The sequence below is a fragment of the Perca fluviatilis genome, chromosome 11, assembly GCF_010015445.1.
Source record: "Perca fluviatilis chromosome 11, GENO_Pfluv_1.0, whole genome shotgun sequence".
NCBI classification, from domain to species: Eukaryota; Metazoa; Chordata; class Actinopteri; order Perciformes; family Percidae; genus Perca; species Perca fluviatilis.
In genome coordinates this window covers 5,534,026-5,560,504 of record NC_053122.1, presented here as the reverse complement: position 1 = coordinate 5,560,504, position 26,479 = coordinate 5,534,026, and the positions used below count along the sequence as shown (strand labels likewise).

General features: G+C 41.7%; 1 protein-coding gene across 2 annotated transcripts in view; it reads right to left on the bottom strand.

Annotated features, from left to right (window-relative positions):
- Positions 1–26,479, bottom strand: part of myo10 (myosin X) — a 167,035-nt gene that overhangs the window by 108,213 nt on the left and 32,343 nt on the right. For both annotated transcript variants that reach the window (XM_039815523.1, XM_039815522.1), the window contains exon 2: positions 9,978–10,076. In XM_039815523.1, the coding sequence (XP_039671457.1) occupies positions 9,978–10,076 (99 nt within the window). The remainder of the gene's footprint in view (positions 1–9,977; positions 10,077–26,479) is intronic.

The following is a 26,479-nucleotide window of genomic DNA, read 5'->3' as shown; positions in this document are numbered from 1 at the left end:
TTGGAGTTCAGCTTTTCTTTGTGAAAAGAACAAAGAACGGCACTGAAATCATTCTTAAAAAAGGAAGATGTGTTCGGAGTTTTGCCGAACGGATACGGCAAAAGTTTAATGTATCAACTAGCTCCGCTACCTTCTTCGTTGCTCTGGTTGGTTGTAGCGCTATCCTATTGCGTGCAGATTGCTAGGGAATTTGAAAGACAACCGTTTATTCCGCCACTCGTTCCCAGACCCAACATCTTGATGTGGGTCTGGCTTGTCAGGCTAGTCGAAGTGACTAATGTGAACAAAATGATTTGGTCCAGTATTGAGCGAGAACGCTGTAACTGCCTCAAACCGAGCTGCAATGTAATCCAATAGGGCAAATACGCACCGTCAGTTTCCATCACGGAAACAAGCTGCAATGCAAGTTAACGGGCAATTGCGCACATTCAATTTCCATCCACTAAAAGTGCTGTTTTTGCCACTGAAAGGCTCAGATTGTTATTCTAAGTGACCTTTTTGTTAAAGAAAACGCTCTGAAATCCCCATCTACAGACTCACCAGACTCCATTTAAATAAACACTACTTTTAGCATGTTTAGAGCCAGCATATTTTCTCATGTCAATGGATGAATTAAGTTGTTTTTTTTCTCCAACCAAACCAGAGTGGTGATTGTTGGAACAGTGGAAAGACGAACCGAGGCGGCTTAGTTTCTGTTGGCTTTGAATGAAGTGTATTTTACGATGATAAAAGTCCTGTTTATTTCAATGGAGTCTGGTGGGTTTGGCAAAAGTAATTCTGGAGCTGTTTTCATGTTAAACCAAAAGGATCTTACCCTTTAACTAAAAGGTCTATCTCTGTAGGGATCCTTTCCATAATGTTGTTTCATAAGCTTGTTTCCCCGCTGCCGACTGCAGTGGTGTGTCTTAATACTGGACCAATTTCAAAAGATAGTTGTTCCCATCAGTCAATTAGACACAAAAACATAGGAATTGCACATGATAGGGAGGCAGTGATGACATAAAATAGCAAGTGCATTTCATATTTAACAGATGTTCCATGTTGCAAGGTATGGTAATCTGATTTTTGCAAAAGTGTATGTTATTTAGTTATTCTTGGTTGTATATTGAAATGTTGTTTTCTTGTAAGGAGAGGCGCTTTGACTCAGGGCACATTTTTATCCCTAACACTTAGAGAATGGTACATTTTCAGCAAGTTTGTTGATGCTTTGAAATGCTTCCATGTCTGTGCTCAGCGTGCCCGTAGGTATGAGCGCACGTACTCTAGGTTTTCATGTGTGTTTGAGTCCTCGGAGGTCGCGGGGTTTCTCCCGTCTTGCTCGGGTTTCGCTGTCTCTCGGCCGTGCAGACAGTCCCCCGTCCCGAGCCGACTGCGGGACAATGCAGCCGGAGATGAATGGTGATTCAAATAGCAGCTGCTGCTTTTGATGATGATGATGGAGATGGAGATGGGGAAGGGGGAGAGCTCGAGGCGTGCGGAGGGGTTACCTGTTCAACTCTCTGACAGACACAGTGAAGGGCAGCAAGGGGTAGGGGGGAGGGGGGGGGAGGGAGATCTCGGCTTTCACTGCTAACGGCACATAATGAAGAGTTTCGTTCCTTCCGCTCAGAGAAACCGATCGCTGCCGTGAAAAGTCAGAGTTGTTGTTGAATGTTGCCGACGCGGTTGGCTGCCTTCAGCTGGTTGGTTGTCTTCGTAATGAACTGCTTACACATCTGAAGGAATGTCAGCCGCAGTTTTAGGACAGAGGGCTGTTTTCTGAGGCTACAAGCGTACGGTTGAAGAGGCTTAATGCTAGTGCAAGCAAAATGTGTATATAGAGTATGATATATAGAGTTGATCAGATGGACAAATCCTCCTCTGTCACTTCAAAAGCATATATATACTCACATAGAAATTAACATAAATATACACACACTTCAACATAGTAAACTCAACACACTCAGAGACTTAAACAGTAGATGTAATTATGAACTACTTACCCACGCAAAGTTATAAGCATGAACATAAATACCCACACATATACATAGCCTACCTGTAATTCTCTCACACACACACACACACACACACACACACACACACACACACACACACACACACACACACACACACACACACACACACACACACAAGTGGGTGGGGTTTACAGTAGTGTGCTTCTCTGATTGGTCAGCACAGCACAGCTTTCCTCACAAAGAGCAACATCTGCTCTGAAGCTGAACAGGTGACGTCAGTCTCCAGTTACACACAGACGGCTGGCAGGCAGGCAGACACACACGCACGCACGCACACACACACACACACACACACACCTATAAATATAAATCTGTGGATGACAACACACAATCCTCACCAACACAAAAGATGACAGTCAGACACAGACCAACGCATTGTCCTGAACAGGTTCGTATGACAACGTACGAAAACCTATGCACAACAATTCGTATGATATCCTACGAAATTACGACCGAGGGTCGGTCACATTACGACTGGGTTAAGCGCCCCGTTGCCATTGAGTGTAGCTGACAAAAAGTGACGGTCATGCAGTGACGAGAGTTAAGTTTAGACACAAAAAAACGACGGTCCCCTTAAAGGAGAAATCCGGCGCAAAATGACCCTAGGGGTTAATAACACGTGTGTACCGAGTCAACCGTTCTCTGGGATATGTTTTCATGCTAATCGACTGTGACCAGTTTTATCGCAAACCGCTAATTAGCTTATAACCATAGTCGTCGGGGCAAAGATAAAGTAAAAAGAAATCGCTATTTCTATACCACTATCAAGGCTCAATATAGCACCACACTTCCACGGTAGCATAATGAGGGTCCCTACATGGAAACCGAAGCACTGAGAACTTTGGAAATGCACAGACAGTTTATTAAAAAGATTATAAAGACCGTTCACGTATACAGGCGGGCGCCACCTTGGGAAAACAGTCACAATCAGTCGAACTCCCCCGCTTGAAAGCTAGACCCAAACATCCCCCCCCCCCGACCTCCTCCCTACGTGGATCTTCAGTCTTATACAGCAGCAGTCAATGTGCTGCATACAGTAATGAATACGTGGAATATATACGAATTACAGTGCATTCATTATTGTAGCTATATATACAAATGGTTCATGAGAACAGCCTGCATTCACACACACACACACACACACACACACACACACACACCTCCTGACACTTATGTCATTGCAGTTTGTCGATCGCTGCAGTAAAAAGGATTTTGTGCAGCTAATGCTAATACTTTTAAAGCTCTTAAACAGATTGGGAGCTGCCTTTAATTTCCCAACGCTGAGCTGAGCAAATTAAAACCTTCCTGTCCGTATGAACAAACACCAATCTGTCACTTATGAACACTGAACATCATCTCCAGGGCTGCTGGAGTTATTTACAGCAAATAATAAGCTTGTATTTGTATGGTGCAGTGAAGGATAAAAACATGAGAACAGAATGAGGATTTGGGGGAGGGGAGAGGAGAGGAGAGGAGAGGAGAGGAGAGGAGAGGAGAGGAGGAAACAAGAGAGGAGAAGAGGAAACGAGAGGAAAGTTTATATAGCAGAAATTTGGGTTTTCTTTCAACCATATTGCCCCAAATCAACATGAAACGCTCTTCACAAGTCAAATGGAGGATCTGTTCACTACTTTCATTGACTTTTGGGTGTTTTATTTCATTTTACAGCATTATTCTGACTAAACTTTGACAGTCTGTGATTATCCATCAACATCCTCTGACCTTAACCATTATGTTGTCTTCCCGTAGACCACGCAACTTTGGGGTTTTCTGGGTCGAAATTTCGACATTTTGTTGTTCTTTTTCTACACTTTTCTTGACGTTTTTGTGGATTTCTTTTCACTTTTTTTTCCAATTTTTAATATCACTTTTTTGGTGTTTTTGTATTGCTTTTTCCAAGTTTTTTTTGGTAAATCTTTCCTATTTTTTTGGTCACTTTTTTCAGCGTCTTAAAAAAATAACGTTTTTGTCGATTTTTCCTGCATTTCTGTAGCTTTTTCCAACATTTGTCACTTTTTTCAACGATCTTTTGTCATAGTCTGATATAGACAGTTTTTGTAAACTGGTCAAATGGAGTGTCAAAATATTGGTAATTAGTTGGCGTTAGTGTATACTGGTGATAGTGGGAGGAAAAAGTGCCATAAAATGCTACAAGAACATTGAAAAATAAACGTTGAAAAGAGACAAAACCATTTTTTGTGTCTGAATAAGCCACAAAAACGTGTCAAAAAAAGGGTAATTTTTCACCCGGAAAGGACAACTCAAGGGTTAATAATTAGAGACAAAAACAAGAGCAGTAAGGTATTCAAGAAAGTTAAAAAAAAAAAAAAAAAAAAAAAAAAAAAAAACCACAGACAAAAGAGAAGAGCAGAGGACATTATTGAATGGGAGACAACAACAAGAGACTGGAGAAGAGACACGGAGAAGAAACAAAAGACAAAACAGAAGAGAAGAAACGGACCTAACAAGGCGGGACAAAAAGAAGACATGGAACAAAAAGAGACACAAGAAGGGAAATAAAGAGGAGACAGGACAAAGGGGTGAGAGACAAGAAGAGAAGAAAGGAGACAAGAGGGGGAAATGATCAAAAAGGATGAAAGAAGACACCAGAATCTTTATCTGTACAGAGGACACCTTCTTTCCAGATCCGTTTTTATTTATTTTATTTATTTTTTTTTACAGCTTGCGGCTCTGTAAGACTGTACTTAACATTTATGTCACTTAAAAATAAAATAAATGTCAGACTGATTGACATGTGATGTGAATTCTTCCTAGAAATAATCAGTTTTTTGAAAGGTCTCATGATATATTGTCTCTAGAAGTGTATTATTAAACTTTAATTTTGGTTAAATAGCAATACTCAGTGCTCTCCAATCGCAATAGGATGTGCAATGCCTGATAGGGTACTGGTGCAATATATATATATATATATATATATCATATCATATCATAATCATATCATACATACATATGTATGTATGTATGATTATGTTTCTATGTAGTTAACAATATGTTTATTGTGTGTCCATTTTGTTTCTCTCGAATGCCCAAGATGAATTTCTCAAGGCTCATCTTATCTTAATACTTCTAATATCGCAACCAATGAAAATCGCCGCTCATGTATCGGGAAAGAATCGAATCGGGACAAAAGCATATCGTCCCAGCCTTATAAGTAACTAGTAACTAAAGCTGTAACAGATGAATGGAGTGGAGTAAAAAGTCCAAGATTTCTCTCTGAAATGTAGCGGAGTGGAAGTAGTAAGAGGCATGAAAAGAAAAGACTCAAGTAGAGTGCAAGTACCTCAACATTTGGACTTAGTACTTGAGTAAATGTACTTGGTTACATTCCCCCACTGCTGTGGTGCGGAGGCTCATTAGCTTCAGTGAATGGGGGTCTAATAGAGTCTCTGGGCGAGTCGGAGCCAGGAGATAAGAATGCTTTAATCTGCCGGTAAATCTGCAGCACAATACGCTGGCTCGACATGACCCTAAATCCCTCATTTACAGAGAGCCTTCTGCTGCTGACCCTCTGCTGCACACCGGTGACACAGGAAGTCTTTGTTAAAGCTGTCAGCACAGGAGCCCCCCCCCCCCCAAAAAAAAATAAAACAACCTGTTCACACACTTTACGGTTTGTTGGCCTGCTTCGGTTAACCCTCATGTTGTCCTCGGGTCAAGTTTGACCCTTTATAAAAATGTCTATATCAGAAATATGGGTTTCTTTTTAACCAAATTACCCAAAAACAACATGGATGGTTCCCTACAACGCTCTTCGCAAGTACAATTAATGTTCACTATACTTTCATTACATTTTGAGTGTTTTCTTCAATTTTATAGCATTTGAAAAAAAACGTAAACGGTTTCTAAACAGTATTCGGACTAAACTGTGACATACACCAGTCTGTGATTATCCATCAACATACATTACTCGAATATTAGTCAAAATAATTCATAATTTCTGCTTTTTTGACAAAAAAAATTGGTGTAATTTCCTTTTAAAAGAGGTTTATTGACCATGAATTCCAAAAATAAGTGGAACAGTAGTGGTAATAAGTTGGTGAGTGGTGCATATACAGTACTGGTGGTAGTGGACAAAAGCATCAACAGTCAAAAAAAGGGCCCAAAAAACAATATAAAACATTTTAAAGAAAGTGTCAAAAAAAGGGACAAAAACATTGAAAAAATGTGTCAAAAAAATGTTTTTCTTAATTTTTTTATTTTGACCTGAGAGGACAACAAGTGCATGGTTGGCGTGAAGACGACACAAGGGTTAAACAGCAGTTAGTAGCCTAAACTCCCTCAAAGTCGAGACCTTTCCGTGAAGATGTGGTCCGTTTCTGCTGCTGCTTGACGTTAAAGATTTTCCAGCCAACCAGCGGGAGGCTTTTATTGTGAAGCAGCTGTATATTAGTGCAATATATTTGTCACGTAAATTAGCAGTGCATTAGTAGTGGTGCTAGTCAAGGCTGCACTGGGGTAAAAAAAATCAGCCCTGACCTTTTGAGAACTAGACCAGCCCACCACAATCAGCTGGACACCACCCATCCTTGCACTCCCCCACCTTCAACTCATGTACATACCAGCCCATAATACTACCACTTAGCTGAGTGGTAAGTAAGATAGTATGATAGTGTACTCATTGAGTGAAAAAGGCTGCCTGGCTCCTGATGGTTAGATGGCTAAAGGTTGAGGTTGAACCATGGCTGTCATGATGTCTTGAATAGCAAACAAGTGACAAGTTTTTGTTAGTTAAACTAAAGCTGCATTTTGTACACAGTATGCTGCTTGTGTTATAGTGGAATGTCAATAAATCAGAAAGCTATAGTATTATGTTTACAAGGGCCCCAGCTTGTTAATACATAGCTAACATTAGCTTACTAACAGCTAACTTGTCCACACAAAAATGAAAATAGGTTGAGTATAACTAATATTTACATATAGGCCTATACACAGATCAGTCTCAGGTTGAAACTTGTAGTTCTGAAAGTTAAGTTGCACAACTTAAGGTAATATTTATGTATGTTTAATTTATGCCATAGTTTGAGGTTGTTATTGCATTTCAGAAAATGTTCTCTTTAAAATGTAATATGGCACTTAAATGCACTTAATATGTTTAGTTTTTTGACAGATGATATTGTAAGCAATGTAGGCAATACAAACGTTGCTTTTTCCAAAAATTAAAATTATATAAATTATATTATTGCTCTTCAATAAAACAAGTATTTCTTATCTGATTACTCGATTAATCGATTACTTATCGATACTTGTTACTAAAATGCCCTCTTTATAATGATTTCATCTGGCTGGATGATTATAAGAAAACTGAGTTGTGCTGCAAGAAAGGAACCTTGTTTGTCGCAGATTTGATTTGCCAAGCATGGGAGAGAAGACCGAATATGTTGTTTAATAACGAGCTGTAAAATGATCTATCATTTTGTGAAATGTGATGAAATGTTTGAACACTGCAACTGACATTTTGGTGTCTTATGAACCCATTAGGATTGGGCACGACACAGAGATAAAGAAAAATCAATCAAGATGAGGTGAGGTGTGTTGAGACGACACAATGCTGCTAGCTTGGTCTTGTCTTTCCACGTGATCCCTTTGTTGTTCTGGAGTCAAAGAAAAGCTTCAAAAGCTTCCCACGGTGTGAAGATACACACTTCATGTTGCCCTCATCCCACTTTACAGTCAATCCATATCTGTGGAGTTTAACACCTCACAGAGGGAGAAATCTATGACAAAAGGTTTTATGTCAAATCTAACCTCTAGTAGCCTAGAAATCTCGACGCACCCTAGCGGCCAGGGTAAGTCTAGCAACTCTCCGTTGGCTTGCGAGCTGAAGAAAACAAACTCTAATCAGGGCCAATCACGTCGTGTATAGAGTCGGTGGGCGTGCTTAACATAATGACAGCAGAGTTGCGACGGTTCCTCATGAATTCCCTGCTACTTCAAAACAAGGAAGATGGCTGCTGCTGCTGGAGAACAGCGGTCTTTGGAATCGGCTTTGACCGCGACTCTGGAAGACTTGGAGTTCAGCTTTTCTTTGAGAAAAGAACAAAAACGGCACTGAAGTCATTCTTAAAAAAGGAAGATGCGTTCGGAGTTTTGCCGACCGGATACGGCAAAAGTTTAATCTATAAACTAGCGTTGCTCTGGTTGGTTGTAGCGCTATCCTATTGCGTGCAGAGGGAATTTGAAAGACAACCGTTTATCCCGCCCCTCGGATTGAGCCCTGCCAATGGTGAGCTCCCAGACCCAACATCTGGATGTGGGTCTGGCTTGTCAGGCTAAACCTCTAGAAATGCTTGACGGGTTTATTTGTGTTAATTCTTAATAACCAACCCAAAACATACATAAAAGCCACTATGACCCCTGTTCCATATGTCTTTCACCTCGTCTGTATTCGCTGTTGTGGCAACACACGGATCACAAAGAACCATATGGGGTTTCAGGGGATTTAGAGCATCTTGAGTTGATCCCAAATTATAAGTGGACCTCTTTAAGCCTTTGCTCTCTTGGAGGTTTACAAAATCTGTCAGCGTAAGAAGAAGTATGGCGAAGACGGGAATGTTCCTTGTCAGGAAAGCGAACAGTTAAGTTCGCCTGATGCTTTTGTGTCTGTGGGACAGTCAGAATATTAGGCTGTTTAATCACAGTGGCATACTAAAAGTGCCTTTTAACCCTTTAAAATGTACAATAGAAATGGTCCGCCAGTGCCTACATTGGTATTTTTGTTCATTGTAATGTCATTTCTTGGAGTATCTTCGAATGCTTCATATCCACAAAATAAATACCACCTAAGCTAAAATGTTATGGAAGTCAGTAAACCCTAATACTTAATACAAGTATTGAAATTGTGTCATAAATTTAAAAAATACAAAAATGGGGCATGCGTTTTTATCACATTTTACTAAATAAACACGCAAATTACATTGATCCAAAAGATTTCTGAATCTAGAAACATTCTAGTGTTAAGAAAAGTATTTCTTGGCGTCTCCCTTAGAGATCGGGTGAGAAGTTAAGAAGCTCGATCATCCGTGAGGAACTCGGAGTAGAACCGCTGCTCCTTTGCCTCTAAAGGAGCCAGTTGAGGTGGTTCGGGCATATGGTAAGTGTCCCAGGCCTGAGGGAAGACCCAGGACTAGGTGGAGGGATTATATCTCCAACCTGGCCTGGGAATGCCTCAGGATCACCCAGTTGAAGCTGGTTAATGTGGCTCGGGAAAGGGAAGTTTGGGGTCGCCTGCTGGAGCTGCTGCACTCGCCACCCGACCCCGGATAGGCGGATGACAATGGATTGATGGATGGATGGATGGATGGATTGATTTAAACAGGATCATGTAAACAACGATCTACTACGGTCACCGGCAGTCGGTTCTCTAAGGGTTAATGCATTCATTTGTGTTACTTTGCCACATCTGAACTACTGTGAATATTACACAAGTTAGCAAAAAAAGCAATCACATGGTTTGGGACAAGTTTGGTACGAGACGAGAAAACAACAACAGACTCTCTGTGTTCTTTGTATTGCTTGTTCTTTGCACTGTGACGGGTTGTTTTCCAACTTTAGTGAGTTACGAAACTGGAACATTTAGAGAATAAAGTCCGCTGTTTTGGTTCCCTCACTCCATGTCTCTTCTTCTTCTTAGATATGCTAGGAGGTCAGGGTAAGGGGGTTAGGGGGTTAGGATACCTGGGTTTTAAACATCCACAAAAATAAAAGCATTTCCTTTTCCCAAACCTATTTTGAAAGTACGTTATGGGAGACAGGAAGTAAAACATGGCCCAGGAACTACAAACTGCAACTGGGATCCTGACGTCAAAATGCAGTTGTTCATAAAAAAAAAAGTTGAAAAGTGAAGGATAGGAAGTTCTGATGGGATTCCAGGCTCAGTTTAAAAAAGATGGTTTTGTGGTTACAGAGGGAGAGTCGCATAAAAGGAACTTCAGTCGCTCTTACCTGGCCATAGTCTGTGGCAAAGGCGACAACCCCTCCAGAGCACGAGGACACGGTGCTGGGAAGGTACTGCTCATCCTCCCGTAACCACACCCGATCACCCTGCAGGAAAAAGAAATGAGTTTTACTTATCAGGTACTGGAAGTAATTCTTTACAGAACAATGCAAATCTAAACAATACACAACATGGCCGCTGTTACAAAATTTGGTATGAAACATTTGAAAGAATACGAGTTGTGCATGAAGGAATCTACAGACAGCAGCCAAAATGCTGTGGACGTTGTTTACTTCATTCATGTGTTTACTGTGTTAATGGACTGAGGGTGGGAGGAGGATTCGGTATTCGGTTTCGGATTTGGCAGAATCTTAATCAGTGGATTCGGTATTCGGCCGAACTCCAAAAATCTGGATTTGGGGCATCACTATCCAAGAGTTCTTCACATAATCATCAAAACGGTTTGTAAAACTATTGAAAGAAAAGTCTCAGAACAAGCAGCACACAAAAACCACCAACTGATTTAATGTGCACGGAAAATGTTCTAAAGGAAGGTACTGGACCGAAGCAACCGGGTCTCCAGGTGCAAACATGAATGTTAATGTTGGAAAAGAAAAAAGAAAAACAGTTCTTCTACAGACAGGGCTTCTAAAATGGCCCAGAAAAAATATCTTAAAGCTTCTGATGTGCAAAGAAATTGTTTGTTGTTTGCAAGTGGTTTTCCAGCTGAAAAAAGCTCAGCTGGTTGAGCGTGGGCCCCATGTGAGGCTCAGTCCTTGCTGCAACGGCCGCGGGTTCAATTCCAACTTGTATATACATTCTTGTTCATTCATTTAAGTATATTTTTCAGTAGTTGTTCTGGCATTTTTCATATTTGCTATCATATTTTATTTCATCTTATTTTTTACATTATTATTTCTAGTATATTTCTTGTATTTTTGGCTTGTGTGTGAGTGAGTATGTGTGTATGTCCTTGGTAACTTGCTACTTGCTTGTAACAGAATCATTTCCCAATTTGGGATTAATAAATTCCATCCATCCATCCACTTGTGGCCATTTGCTGCATGTCATTCCCCCTCTCTCTCTCTCTCTCCCCCTTTTCCTGTCTTCAGTTGTCCTATGTAGTAAAGGCCTAAAATGCCCCAAAACAAATAATCTTCAAAAAAAACAAACTTATTTCACAGTTTGTTGAGATCACACACAGATGATTTGTGTTCTTGGTATTATTTTGTGATCTAAAGAAAATGGGAGTTTGGGGTCATGTTATATATGATATGATGTTATGTCCTGTGCTTATGACACAAAGGAGCAGGATTAGCCTTATCTGTGGTTCCCATGGCATCACCATGGCATTGACCTTCCTGTGACCAATAGGAGGCCCTCGCCGTGTGGTGGAAGCGTGGAAAAGTGTGCAGCGTTGGGTTTCAGAGCTCTGTACCTGCAGTGGCCCAGGCAGCCTGTAAACCTGCATGTTTATTGATGCTTTTTACTGACCGACAGTCAGAAAAAAAAAAAAAACTTTTTATACCAGTCGACGTGTTGAGTTTACTGCTCCTGGTTGCTACAGTGTTTCCCCCCCAGCTAACAGCTGGATATTTAATCACTACAGTCCCCCCGGCCCCCACACTCTGCTGTGTCTGTGGAGAATTAGCAGAGAATTTGGGGAATTCAAGAGGAAAGTCTTAAGTCTTAACTGTGTTTGGAGGTTTGTATCTCCGTCTTTTTTATGTTTTTCTGGCTTTGGACGTACCGCAGTAACAAAACAGTGGTTGCACATTTAGAAAAGGTTTTTTTCTGAATCTAGAAAGTACAGTACATGACCCATGCTCCAGTTTATTCCTTCCCCTTTTCGGATTATTGAGGATTATACTAGTTTGATGGCATCAGAGCTGCAACGATTAGTCGACTAAACGATTAGTCAATCGACAGAAAAACAGTCACCAACTATTTTCTTAAATCAATTAATCGTGAAAGTAATGATTCATGCAAATATGCCACAAAACGCTCTCAAAAAAGCCTCTCAAATATGGAGATTTCTGGTTTATATCATACAAAATAGGGCTGGGTTTAAAAAATAGATTTTTCCGATTTAAATCTATTTTCGTTTGAATCATCCAATATCGATTAATACAATCCAGAACCGATCTTTGTTTGTATCATATAAAACTAAAAGACCTAAGGAATCCATTGGTACCAACTATGCTATGCGGGTTAAATAACGCTCCAAAGTTTAGGGCTGCTCCCTCTTAGTTGATTAGTCGACTAATCGGTCGTTTTGGTCTTAGTCAACTTAGGTTTCTTTAGGCGATTAGTCATGTTTGATGCTTTTTTTCATGCTGAATGACTTATTTCCACGAAACGTACGAGCACATCTCTGGTAAACACAAGAATTAAAGTGGTGCTTATGCATGACTCTTTGTGGAGAAACTCAGATTTACAGATCTGTCGATTAAATCAACTAATCGATTAGTCGATACTATTGAATGAGAGTTAGTCGATTAAGAATTTCTTCAATCGAGCACAGCCCTACCAAAGTTAGGCTTTTATTTTGGCGAGGAATGAACGGGCATGGCCATTTTAAAAAGGAGTCCCTCTGTCACCCCAAGAAATCTGAATGAAATGTCACTCAACACGCCCCGACAGTGTTGTGTTCATGTTAAATAAAAAGTTAATTAAGGTAACTGCCTTTGGGGTCGAGTCTTCATGTAAACATTGATCCATGTAATAATGCATCAGGTTAGAGGGAACCTTGTACAATAGTAAAATCTCTTTCATATCCAAGCAAAATTAGTTTTGCAACTGAAATATCCCAAATCGACACTGAATCTGAAATCAAAAATGTAATCAATTGGGACCTCGTGAATCGCAATCGGGAAATCAGTGGCGCTACCCAGCCCTAGTACTAAACTAAACATCCTTTAAAGATGTCACCATGGACTTTGAGAAACTATGACGGACATCTTTCACCATTTTCTGACATTTTATAGACCAAAGCGATTAATGGAGAAAAGAGTCGTCAGATTAATGGATCATGGAAAACACTCGCCATGTGCAGCCCTAGATGGTATGCAGTGGGAGATTCCGACAGTGGCACACAACTGTGCACTTGGCTCTCGGCTTGTTGAAATATGACTGAACTAAAGAAGCGAGGGGCCCCCTCGGAGTGGACCCCCCTTTAATCGAAAAGCCACATGTGCCGCTGTTCATTAGTGTGACGAGCTAATGCTAATGGGAAAAACAAACGCTGCACTTCAGCAAAATGCCCCTCGGTCCTCTTTCTGAAGCAGGCAGTCTGTACGACCGACCTTTGACCCACAAGCCCTCATTCTGACAGAGTCGTCCCGGGGCGGCGTAAGAGGGGCACCTGGCCGGTTAAAAAGCTAGCACATGAATGGATGGTGAGTAAAACACACACACACACACACACACACACACACACGGTAAAGCTCATGTCTGCGGATAAGTGGGGTCATCCCCACTTTGGCCACGCATCCACTTCCCTACACATTACATACTTATCATTCCAATATGCATCTTGCACACTACTTTGCACTATTACTTTTGCACTTTACATCCCACCCCATGTGTACTTGTCTTGATATTATGTCTTATTTGTATTTTTGTATATTATGTTGATATGTGCCTATATGTATATTGTTGTCTCTATTGTACAATATGTGTCTATATTACTATTTGTCTATATTTACTACATGTCTATTTGTTGAATGTAGAAAGAGTTAAAGAGTTAACACCTACCAAAGTCAAATTCCTTGTGTATATAAGTATACTTGGCCAATAAATCTGATTCTGATTCTGCAGTGTCAGCATTGGATCAGAGGGGAGCTGTGTGTTGTTCTAAACCCTCGGCCGTCCTTTCTGAAAAGGGGAAACTGCTTCAAAATGTAAAAAAAATAAAAAAATACAAAGGTCCTGGGACGCTTGGAGGAAACACAAACAAGCTCATCTTTTGACTGCGACTTTGACACAAAGTCTGACAGAGAAACGCCTCGTCTGTCTTTACTCTGATGTGCAAATTATAAAAGGACAACTTATAACTATATATAACTATAGAGGACTTGTGATCGTCCGTGAGTCTTGTTTTCTTGTGTAATTTCTATACAGTCTCCATTTTTGTTGCTCTTGTTGGTTTTCTGCACTTTGGATCTTTATGCTTGGTGGAGACAGACTGCAAACATGGGGAGAGAGGAGGACATGCAGCAAAGGTCCGCTATAAAGCACCATTTCCTCTTTTGTTTAATAAAAGCACTGAGCGGTTTCTTAGTTCCTTTTAAAAAAAAAAAAAAAAAAAAAACATATACTGTATTTGAGCCTTTCTAAAGATTTATGTCTTTGGTAACCAATAGGCTTGGAGCTGAGAGCCGCAGACAGGAAGTCAGAACGTAATAAGAGACAGACCACACATGGCTGGTTTTGGCATTTCCATGGGATTTGTTGTCTTGACTATATATATATATATATATATATATATATATATATAAAAAATTCTTCATAGATCATTTTAAGTAAAACCGACATAGAAACACGCACAGAACACGTCATTGTGATGTTGCCAGCGGCTGACGTCTGGCTCTCTGATGCTACAAGGGGGAAGCAAACAAAGGAAGATGTTCCATTGTGACGCGCAACAAAGAGGAGGCGTGTGCTGTTTACCAGCCCAGACCGTACGGACATTCCTGATGTGCACCGCCGGAGGAATCTGACGCTCCGATCAAGTTTGGGTAAGAGAGAGGTCTCCCTCCTCCCACCAGCACACTTTCAGGCTCTTTAACCACCAAATACCCCCAACACACACTCTCTCACACTCACTCACACAATCACACACACACAAACACACTGACACACAAACACACAAACACACTCTTCCATGTTCTTTGTGGGCAGCGTGTGCCGCCCGCCCTCCCTCTGTTGAGGGGAGAGAAAGAGGCATCTGACAAAGGCAGACTATCTTATTGTGCTTTCCCTCCATTCTCCCTTAATCCACTACTTCTATCCTCCCTCACTCCATCTTCCCTCCCTCCCTCCATCACGTTCAAACACTTTGACCCACACAGCTCCTGGCCCATTTCTAAACTCGGGCTCTTTGCCAGAAGCCTGTGCCTGACCTCGTCTGCCTCATTCATCACCGTTGATTGCCTGAACTCTGAACATCAAAGATCTCGTTTGTACTTTCATATGGACCACGAAAATGAGAACCCAAGGTGCATAACTCCATGGATATAATGGATATAAAACACGCTTCTGAAAAAAAACTTCTTAAAAGATAAGTAAACTAGAAATCACTCAGTGAGCCCATACCTCCACGGAGGCTGCACAATGCTTTTACATGCATAATGCAGGAAAGCTAATGGAGGCCATGATTTTTGGAGAAAACTTTAATCCTGCAGAGCTGCAACGATCAGCCGAGTAATCGATCAATCGTCAACTACAAAGGCTCTTTTTTTGGGGGGCAAAAATGGTGGAACGCATTGTTTTCAGCGTCTCAATGATTGGAGATTGCCTGATTTTCTCTGTTTTATATCAGACTAAACTGAACTTTGGATTGTGGACAACACAAGACATTTAAAGACATTAGCTTGCCCCCCGTACACATTTTAAAACTAGAGGGGACCGTTCGTTTCAAGCTGTGGCACCTAGGCTGCCTCCTTCCGTACACTGCTTGGATTCAGTGACAAATTTTAAAACTCAGTTGAAAACTCTTCTTTTTAAAGAGGCGTTTCAATAGACCATAGGGTGATTAGGCCGGTTTTATTGTGTCCTAAGTGTCTTTTCTGATTATGTACTGCAATGTATAAATGTTGTGTATCCACCCATTTGTTGTGAAGCACTTTGTGATTTTTATCTGTGAAATGTGCTATACAAATAAATTTTACTTACTTACTTACTTACTTAGCTTGGGCTTTGAGAAACTCAAATGGACATTTTTTACTATTTCCTGGTTACGATTCATGGTTTAGGAGTTACGAATTAATATATTAAGTGCTTATGAATGCCACATTGTGGTGCAACCTGGGTTCAGATCTGCAACCCAAATTAATAATTTCTGTCTTAGCCAATGAGCGCATTTCTCGCTAGATTTGACAGAAATGTGTTTGCAAGCGTTTAAGAAATTCCATAAACTGATCAGATGGCCTAACCATAAAACCTCTGTAAGCTTTAAAGGAATACACCACCGTTAGTTGAAATAGGGCTTATCACGGTCTCCCCTAGCTGTAGATAGGTGGGCCAATGCATTTTTTGTCTCAGTGCAAGTAATTAGGTTGTTTTTTTGTCTTCGGTTGGCTCACTTTTGCTCACAACATGCTAACCGGCAACATAGGATTCCATTCACTACGCTAAGCTAACTAGCGGCGGCGCTGGCGGTGTTGCACCGGACTAAAACAAATGCATGCACAAAAAATGTGTTGGCCCACCTATCTACAGCTAGGGGAGACCGTGATAAGCCCTATTTCAACAAATGGTGGCGTATCCCTTTAACAAAGTAGTTTGTACGACATGTTGTTAAACCTCATCTAAAGCTTGTCCATTGGCAACAGGGTCACATTTAAAGACGGCTTGTAGACGTGGTTGTTGGGTGAGAAGCCGGCTCTCACAGACGGATGGATGACGAATTGTACCATTGGGGATAACAGTGCATATTTCTGAGCGGTCTCTTCTCTAAACATTCATGGTGTTGGAATCACACAAAGTCAGACCAGTGTGTGTGAAGAATGGAAATTGAGAGCTTTATAGTTTAAAAAGGTTTAAACTCTTCTATCTCTCACTGTTCAAAGATTGTTGGATTGGCTTATTTAGAAAGTTACCAAAACTGTGGACCGCTGGATACCTGCATTCTGCGGTCAGGAAGTTTCAGACGCAGTCCATTTGAAGCCCACTGAGGCTGTGAAAAGTTCCTGCTGAAAACGGTCTTGATTTTGTAGTTTATTAATGTTATTCAGTCTAATTCCAGTTGGGCTTCAAACCATCTAATGTCACGGATGTTTGAGATCCCCCCCGATGTTGTCTTTTGCCGTGCCAAAAAGGCTCGTCAAACAAATACCGTGATATTTCAGAAATTTCATCAACCGCCATGAATCACGCAGATCTGCTTTCATAGACTTAAGACGTCACGAAGCCGCCTCGACACAAAACCAACTTTTAAACAAAGTAGGAAAAATAATCCACAACTGTTGTTATGAGGATTTTCTACCAAAGCCGAGACATGAAAGAAAGCTGGGGCCTCCGCCGAGCTAATGTCAACACAGGAGCAGGGAGACGCTAAAGAGGCTCGGCTGGGACTGGGAGCTGGGGATCAGCGGCCCAGCTGTTACACCATTAAGACCTCTGAGCCTCTCGCTCCGGTTCAACCTGAGTAAACTATCTCACAGAGCAGAGGCAGAGGCGCCAGAGTGTGACTTATAGCAACATGTCGGATTATTAAAGTGGGAAAGAAGCAGGCCATCCCGCCCCTCGAAAAACCCTCCCGGACGTCATTTGCACAAGGAGCAAGTTACAGCTTATATTTACGTTTATCACGGCGGTGTGCCCTCTAGTGGCTGTAGTAGTTACGGCGGGAGTAGTCTCGCATTGCCAGACCTTCCTCCACAGCGCTGCGGAGGAGGGTCTGGCTAGTCCTCACAGCATTCTTGGATGGGAGAAACACATGCTCTGGTTTATTGGCATTTTTTTACACCAATCGCAATCGTCGTGGTTGGTGCTAAGTGCCGGACGGAGCAACGGTGCCTCTGCAAAAAAAAAAACTTGGGAAGGAACATGTTTTGGTGGAACGTGTGTACGTTCAAAAGTTGTTTTAGTCGTACAACAGAAAACTCAGATTGGACAGAAGGTTGAGATAGAGTTTAGGATGCCAACAGGAAGAAAGTGGAAGGTGATGGACATCCGGCAAAATTTCCAGCGGCACCTGAACAATCCCGGAAATGAAAAGTCTTCGATATGGACTATGACCGGAGCAAAGCTGGAAGTTAGGAGACGATATACATAAGAGGGTTAAAATTGACTCATTATGGGACTTTCTATTTCAATAACGGTTTAAATTTCATGGTAGTTGGTTGGCCCTCTTGCTGTTTATCGTCAATTAAAATGAGGCTTTTGTCCCGTTCAGATCAGAAGAGTTGGAGTTTTGCTCCTTGGTCATCAAGTCAGCCACATATGCCAATTGTCCAGAGAGACGCCCCCTTCCTGGCCTTTGTCTCAATCCTGACACCTCCTCTCGGCCAGAAACCAAAACACCAACACAAACCCCCCGCCCTGAAGGCTCTGGGGGTAAAACCGAAGCCGTGACCCTTATTCCTGCTTCTATTTTCCCTCCGTAACCTCGACATGTGTGGCTAATGCTCTCTCTGCAGGGCGCAGGGGGGTGTGGGGGGTCGGAGCGAGGATCTGGGGGTGGTGGGAGTGTTCGTACGCCGCTGGGGTTGGAAAAGAGCAGCTGTCTTGTTTGAGAGATTCCTCTTCCTCTCCCATAACAAACAGAGTCCTGTGTTCAGCCACAGCCACCCTCTCTATCAGAGCCTTCAATGGGATAGCCTGTAGGGCCGTCTCGCTCTTCGTCTTTTTTTTCGCGAGCACTAAAACTGTGACTCAACACAACTGCTGGTATGTTCTCCGAGAGACGATGCATTGCTGCTCTGGCAAACAACTGGCACTATTTGCTGCAGTGTGTAGTTACTCCTCTGGTGAGAAACCATGCAGAATATTTGGAGCTAGAGACGAGGCAGCAGCAGAAGTCCAGTTGTTTTCCACGGAGTGTGCGAACAATGCTGCTACTGTGGAAATTTGACACCACTGAACTAAAATATTGAAACAAAAACTGATAACGTTACAAAACTTGTTCGATTGAAATGTATATAACCTGTATAGATGTGATTTGATAAATTTACAAGATGTACGTCATTGTCGTTTTAGCGAGGCGCAATGGCTGGTGGGTAATCTTGTTTGTGAGCTTCCAGCGAAGCGATGAACCGTTGTTCAGTTCTTCCCTACACAGTGTGTAGTTCCCTTTGGGTTGAGCATGTTTGCTCACTTCAGTTTTTTCATATTCTGTCCAATAAACAAGCAAAAATCTCGACCGTGTGACGTGGGTTTACAGCGTTTGTTGCGTTTGACAAAGTGCAGTGTGAGAAGGAAACCGAACCAAATGAAATATGCAACAATGTTGCAACTACACCCCCGAATCGTACCGAGTCCACCGAACTATAGGCGTGAAAGCGCCCTTACTTAACGTGGCTGCGGTCCACTTCACAGGGAACTACTGGGCGATGGGAACGCGCCCCAGTTGTCTTCCACGGAGTGTGTGAACACCGTGCTGCCGCTGCTGAACTTTGACCTGGTCTACACCAGCCGAGCCCAGAAAGCAGCACATCAGCAACAGCTGCGGGCCTCCATCAGTGTCTACAGTGTATCTGGATCAGCTCTGCCTGCACAAGAAGATCTTGACAAGGGTTGTGCATCGTTTTGATTTCATCAATTTGGATTCTGATTCTTCCTTCCGATTACGGTTGTTTATCAATTCTCGATTATCCTTAACTTCGACTTCGCTCTTCCAATGGAAAGCCCTGTGTTTTAGGACACATCCGTCCGCCCTAAATCTCAGTCATTGAGGTGCAATCAGTAATAAATATGTGGAATACATACGAGTTACAGTGCATTACTTTTCGTAGCTATTTGTACGAATAGTTCACGAGAACAGCCTAAGAAACGACACTCTGAGTCAACAGTGGGAACCATTACTTTGCCCGTGTACAAAGAAGACAACTACAGCTCCTATGGGTTGTTTTTTTTGTGCAAACTGCAGTTGTAAAAGGTTATCATTATATCTTTGCTGAAATAATGATGTGTCTGAGTATCAACAGATACTATAAAATCATCTCGTCATCGTCTCCACCAATCGGGTCCTTGTGGGTAAAAGTTCCCCCTACCTGCAGAGAAGCAACCGAGTGGAACAGATTATCTGCTTCTTGTTTGTACAAGCCCCACATGCTCATGCGCCCCCCCCCCAAACATCAGGCGGATAAGAAAAGATGGTTGTGTTAATGGCAGTAAAAAAAAAGAAGAAACGCTGCTGCTGAAAGCATCATGAGGCACTTTCAAAATCCCCCCTTCCAAAAGATGAAAAACAGATCAGAAGCGGCGCTTCACGCACCGTTTATCTCATGTTTTTAAGGGGGGGGGCTGTTTTTAATGGCTTATGCACTCGTTTTTTGATCTTGACTGTGTGAGCTCAGGTGTGCTCGTGGTTTCTTTTTGCGTTTCATGACCCACGAGTCATTAAAACCTCTTCGAAAACATGCAGCTATCAAAGAGAAATCACTCTTTGTCTTTTTCTTTTTTTTGAAGATACATTTACTGTCCATCTACAGACACTTATACTTATAAATATCACTTGTGGATGGTTAACTAAATGCCAACAATAAGGCCTCTCATTAAGACTTTGCTTTCACTAGACGGGCTGGCGTTTGCAACAGACCGAGAGCAAACACAGACACCTTTATCATGTTCTCAGCCCTGCAGGTACTGATGCATTTCCAGTGTTGCCGTAACACTAACAGTAGGGTGTAATAGTGTGTCGCAGACGTATCAGGCCCCCGTGTTTGGCTTTGCCTTTGGGAGATAAGCACTGCACGGCTGATTAGACAGATCAGTTATTAACTTTTAGAGGGAACTGCTTTTTACGACCGAGGTCAAAGTGAGCAACCGTCTCTCTTCCCAGAGTTTCCTACTTGTGGGTTTTTGAATTTGTCTGGCTCTTAACCCCCCCCCCACATCCCCCAACAGAGAGCAAGAACACAAACTCGACAGCGCTAGTACCTTCAATTTAAAAGGTCCCATATTGTAAAAAGATTGGAAAGATGAGAGTTCCATATATATATATATTTTTTTTTTTATAAAAGCAGGTTAAGGTTCTATATAATTAATGGAAAAGAACCAAAACGCTCAATTCACAGTGAAATGCAGACAGCCTGTATTCAGAAACTGTGCCTTTTAAAAACGAGCTGTCAGGACTTCTGTACAGTTGTGAAGTCACAACTATAATACTGTATATATTTATAAATCTATAGGTAGAAAGTGCCGCTACCGTGCCGTTACAGTCTTTCCCCAGCTGCAATGATGGTGCAAAGACGCAGGGAGCGCAGTTGTTGAAGAAGGAAAGCGACAACTGGGAAGACTAGGCTTTTTTCAGGAGGGGGGGCTATAAGAGACAGGCGCTAAAACGGAGCATTTCAGACAGAGGGTGAATACAGGTATATTCAGACAGTCGGTATGAGAAAAATTAAGTGCTTGTTGAACATTAAAGCAATCGTGTTCTAGTAAAAACCCCAAAATACATGTGTATGAAGCTGAAAATGAGCATGATATGGAACCTTTAAAAGCACCTTATTGTCAGACTGCTAATCTGTCTGAAGGCTTTCCTTCTTTGACATGACTAAAAACGGATGGAGACTGTCATTTTTACACTCCAGGGGGAAATTTATGGCTTCCAAAACCTGCACCGAGTTAGAAGTTATGCACTTCCCATTTTTCCAGCTGTCGCAGGACGAATCTTACATCAGATTGTTAGAGTTTTTGCAAAACCAGCGGAAGAATTTGGATGCTGAAGGTAAAGAAAGAGAAAGTACTCAGCGTGATCCCCTGTGATGACAGATTCACAACACAATAGAAACAATGCACACACCAGTGTTTAGTGGGAAGCTGCCGTCTGGGAAACGCAGCCAAGAGGAAGCGTACAGCTGCAAATGGACCTTGGACTTTTGCCAGCGTGCGGCACGGACCAATCGACTCGCAGAGCCCTTTGTGGAGAACCAATCAACACGAGTTCAGCGCCAGAGGTTATTTAGATTTGAATGACTGGACACACAGAGTGAGAGCATGGGATTGTGGGAACTGATTAGGTTGCAGTATTGACTTTTGGAAAGGTCTGGGAAAGCCTCACAATGACTCTCACACACCAGAATAAGCACACAATCAGACATGATCAAACTTGAGTACACAAACATACACGCACAATGATGCCGACATTGCTTACAATGTATTAATACACAGCCGCAATGCTCACATTAGGGCTGAAACTAAAGATTGTTTTCATTGCCGATTCATGTGTCGATTGTTTTCTGGATTAATGGATTAATTGTTTGGTCTCTAAAAGTTCAGACAATTGTTAAAAATGTGGATCAGTGTTTCCCAAAGTCCAAGATGACGTCCTCTAATGTCTTGTTTTGTCCACAACTCAAAAGATATTCAGTTTACAGAATCAGAGAAGTTTGACCTTACTTCTTCCAAAAATGACTCAAACCGAATTTCAATTATCATTATAGTTGCTGATTAATTTAATAGCTGACAACCGATTGATACATCTTTGCAGCTCTTGCTCACATCAATATACAAACATGAATTAATACCAATGCATTTGTAATCACATGCAAACAAATTCATAAATACATGACAATGATTTTGTCGACCTATCGATTAGGTGATTTGATCGACAGATATGTAAAAACCACAAGGTTTCTCCACAAAGTCAAAATAATGCAAAATAGTCACTTAAAATCTTGTGTTTACCAGAGATGTGCTCATAGGTTTCTTGGAAAGAAGTCATTCAGCATGAAATACGCATTAAACTACAAATGTAAAAGCATAACTCACCAATATAAAACACACACACACACACACACATGAGGGTGGTTTTCCATGAGTCCACTATGTTTGTTTGGTAGCTTGATAGATAGTTAATTAGCTAATGTTTGCTTGCTAATTCCACCCAACGTGCTTCGACTAGTTACAGAAAAGTAGCCTACCAAAGTTGTCACTCTTCTGGCGAGAGGACTGTGCTTTTCTACGCTATGACAAAAGTGTGTGAATGAAACATTAAGTTGTTAAACTTTACTATTATTAGTGGCCGGCGGGCTGGCTAGCTAGTTAGTTAGCTTGCTTGCTAGGAGGCTCAGTTCTCAGTTCAGCAGAATCTGTATAAGAGAAAAGAATCACTTTATCTGATGTTTAATGTGAATAAAACAGCTTTGACAGCCTCTTACTGGAGTTTCACAACTCACACACACACACACACACACACACACACACACACACACACACACACACACACACACACACACACACACACACACACACACACACACACAGCTAAACCATGAACCAGTTTTTACTTAACCGTGGTCCATTTCTCCCACTGAACTTGTGCAAACTGAAATAGCCCATCTGAACTCTACAGTATTTGCATTAGTTTTTTCAAAATGAAATGTATCACTAAATAAAAGTCACAGGATACCTGAAGTTTTTAGGATTCCTCCTCTGGTGATCACTAATGTCTGCACAAACTTGCCTGGCTGTCGAGAGATTTCAAACCAACTACGAGGCCTGTAACGTAGCTACAAATATCAAGTCAGATTCCATATTCAGCATTTAGGTGGTTTTGCTCCGTTCTCATTAAATTGATTGTGGACATGTGTAACAAAATCTCCTTTGAAGAGTAACTTGCTTTAAAGTTCTTGCGTCAATGGGTCTGTAAAAGCAGCTCTCATCTCGAGTTATCATTTGGAACCAAATTCTTCTTTAATCCACTGAAGACTGAAGTTCACATTCTCCAGCCGAGTTAGGGAACTATTTCTGAGCCCGATTTTATGGAAAACGATTGCTCCAGTTGTAGGAGGGAGCACAACTGTGTCAGATGCCCGGAGTGAAATTATAATAAAAAACCTTGGAAGGCCTTCAGTACATGACATCCCTGAGGGTATCTGGATCCATAGAACCTAGACACATGATCTGTCATAACTGCTGCCTTCACCCCAGCTCACCTTATTGAATTTCCAGACCTTAATACCCCATAATTAGATGTTACATACCACTTAGCCACCCAGCTCAGTGAGCAGTGCCGTGTATTATTCTTCCCTACGCGTCTGCAAGAGCCTGGAATTCATGATGCATGATGTGTAATTTCATCAGAGGGCCGAGAAGTTTTTTCCAAACTTTAAAAAAGTGATGAATTTAAAAGAAGGTAAAGCATCCTTGAACAGAAAACCAAAAAACTCTGCAGGTTTGTGATAAAGAAAATCTAAAGCCATGTTGCATGCTTTAGCGAAAAGGCCAGCAGCAATGTAAATCATAGTAAATATTTCCTTGAGGAATGCAAACTACTGGTGTTGGCCGTTAAATGTGAACACTCATCTGAGTTTCCACGAAGAGAAAAACAAACCCAAATATCCGAATGAATAGAGTATGTTTGCTTGAAGCCTTACAACATCAGCAAGAGCATCACAGAAGTGGACAAATCTACCCTTCAAAATGACATGAAAAGAACGGTTTAACCCTCCGAGGTCTAAGGGCATTTTCACATATTTAGCACAGTTTTGTGGCGTTTACTCGGCCGGTAAGTGAGGCACAGATTGCTACGTTTCTGATTGAGAAATGAAATGCAAAACACGGCCGCTAGCTTGTACGGGGGTTAAATGAAACCATGTGTGAAGCAGGAGAATTGCAGCCGCATCCGGCCGACAGAAGGCTCCCTCTGAATATTCAGAAACTTTTTAGGATTTATTAAAAACATGCTGTAGGTCTATTTTGGATCATTTCTGATTATTAAGCGGTTCAGGATGGAAGCTTTTACTCCAAACGTAAATATTGAATCTGTAAAAGCCTTTTTTTTAGCATTTACAAGAGTTTTTTTTTAAGTGTTTATAAGGATGAACAGAGCCACTCATTGCATTGTGGGAGTAGTGGGGCGACTCGTGATGATGGAGAAAAGAACTGTGGTTATCTCACTCAAAAACATGCCAACAGACAATAAATAGTTAGTCTGCACACACACACACACACACACACACACACACACACACACACACACACACACACACACACACACACACACACTCTATTGTGGATGATCTGTGACTGATTACTATCACATGAACACGTAGAGCGGCAGCCATAAAACACACATGGACTGGATCACAACAGCCAATCAGACGCTTTGAGGAGTTGCTGACTGGAGTATTAAATAGTGTTGTTGATTAGATTTTCATAGGCTGCAATAATCCGCCTACTGGCTTCCTTCCAAGTCTGACAGTATCTGGATGAAGCGGATCATTTAAAGAATTATTGCACGTACTGTACATATATTGCTTAAATAAGTCTGATTAATGGCTGAAACTCCTTTCCCCTCCGTTGTATTATTTTTTTCAACCTCCAACCTGAACTTTGGGTCACATCAGTGCCATGCCATCGTGGTTATTCTTGTTCACGTTCATCTTATTATAAAACGTTAAACATCCTTTTCCTTTGTAAACACTATCAGAACCGGACTTTTTCCCTGTTAGGCTGCTTTCACACCTGAGCAGTTTGGCTCTTTTGAACCTAACCCTGGTGAGTTTTTTTCGGACACTCCGGTTCGTTTGGGGTGGTGTGAAAAGCTCATTTGAAATGTGGTGCGGACCAAACAACCGAACTCTGGTCCGCTTGTAAACGGGGGGGTCTCGGTTCGCTTTAAAGTGCACTTGAGTTCAGTTCACTTTAGGTGAGAATGCAATCCGTCCCAAATAGAGGAAGTGAACGAAAGAAACAGTAGATTTACTTAACCTGACTCCTCCAGATGGATTGCTTCGCATTTGCTCGGCATGTCCAGCTGGGAACTTTCCGTTGGAGAACTTTTGGGAAGGGGCGAAAATCCGGGTTAGCTGATTGGATTAACCGTCTGTCTATCACCACCTATGTTGGTGATAGACGGGCCAAATCAACCAATTAGATCAAAACTCTTGTTGAAACCAGTCGGGAGAAGAGCAAAATCTTCTTTTCCTCCGAGAAAAGCCTCAAGTGCCGTTTTTTTGCGCTTCTTTCAATGAAGGAATACTTTCTAATTCGGATAAAACTTGCTGCGATAGCTATGCTCATCTCATCCGTGGAAGCCGCCGTGTTGTTTAGACTGAACAGTCGCTTCTCGTTGTGTGACACCTAAACCCGCCACAAAACCAGCGCTGACTGGTCGGTTGTTTGGCGAATGGCTCCAAATTTTCTCTAATCTCAAGATGCCAGACTGATCTGAGAGTAGAAAACTGGACCTCGCCAGATCAGGACGGTCTCACGAGGCTAAGATTTACTACCCTGCAATTTCAAACTTGCACACAATTTACAGACATGGGTTGATAACTTTTAAATCCATACCCTATTATGGCGACATACAGCTGGTCGTCTGTCTGACAACACATCATCATATCACGGTTTGTCAGCTGCTCAGATTGTTAAATAATTATAAAACAGCGAAGTTGTTGTAAAATGCATAGCGCCCCTTTAACTTTGTATGTGTGTTTGATAGGCGGGATTAGTTCTCTCAGCAGAATCCTTGTCGCTGCTGTTTTGATTCTTTAAGTCTGTAACTGTATAACCGGTTACTATAAATCATCTATTCCTTGACTTGAAGTGTGACTAAACTATCCTCACTAGAATGGATTGAAGGAGCACGTGGTTAGCTCGTCTGTTACCATCTAATGTG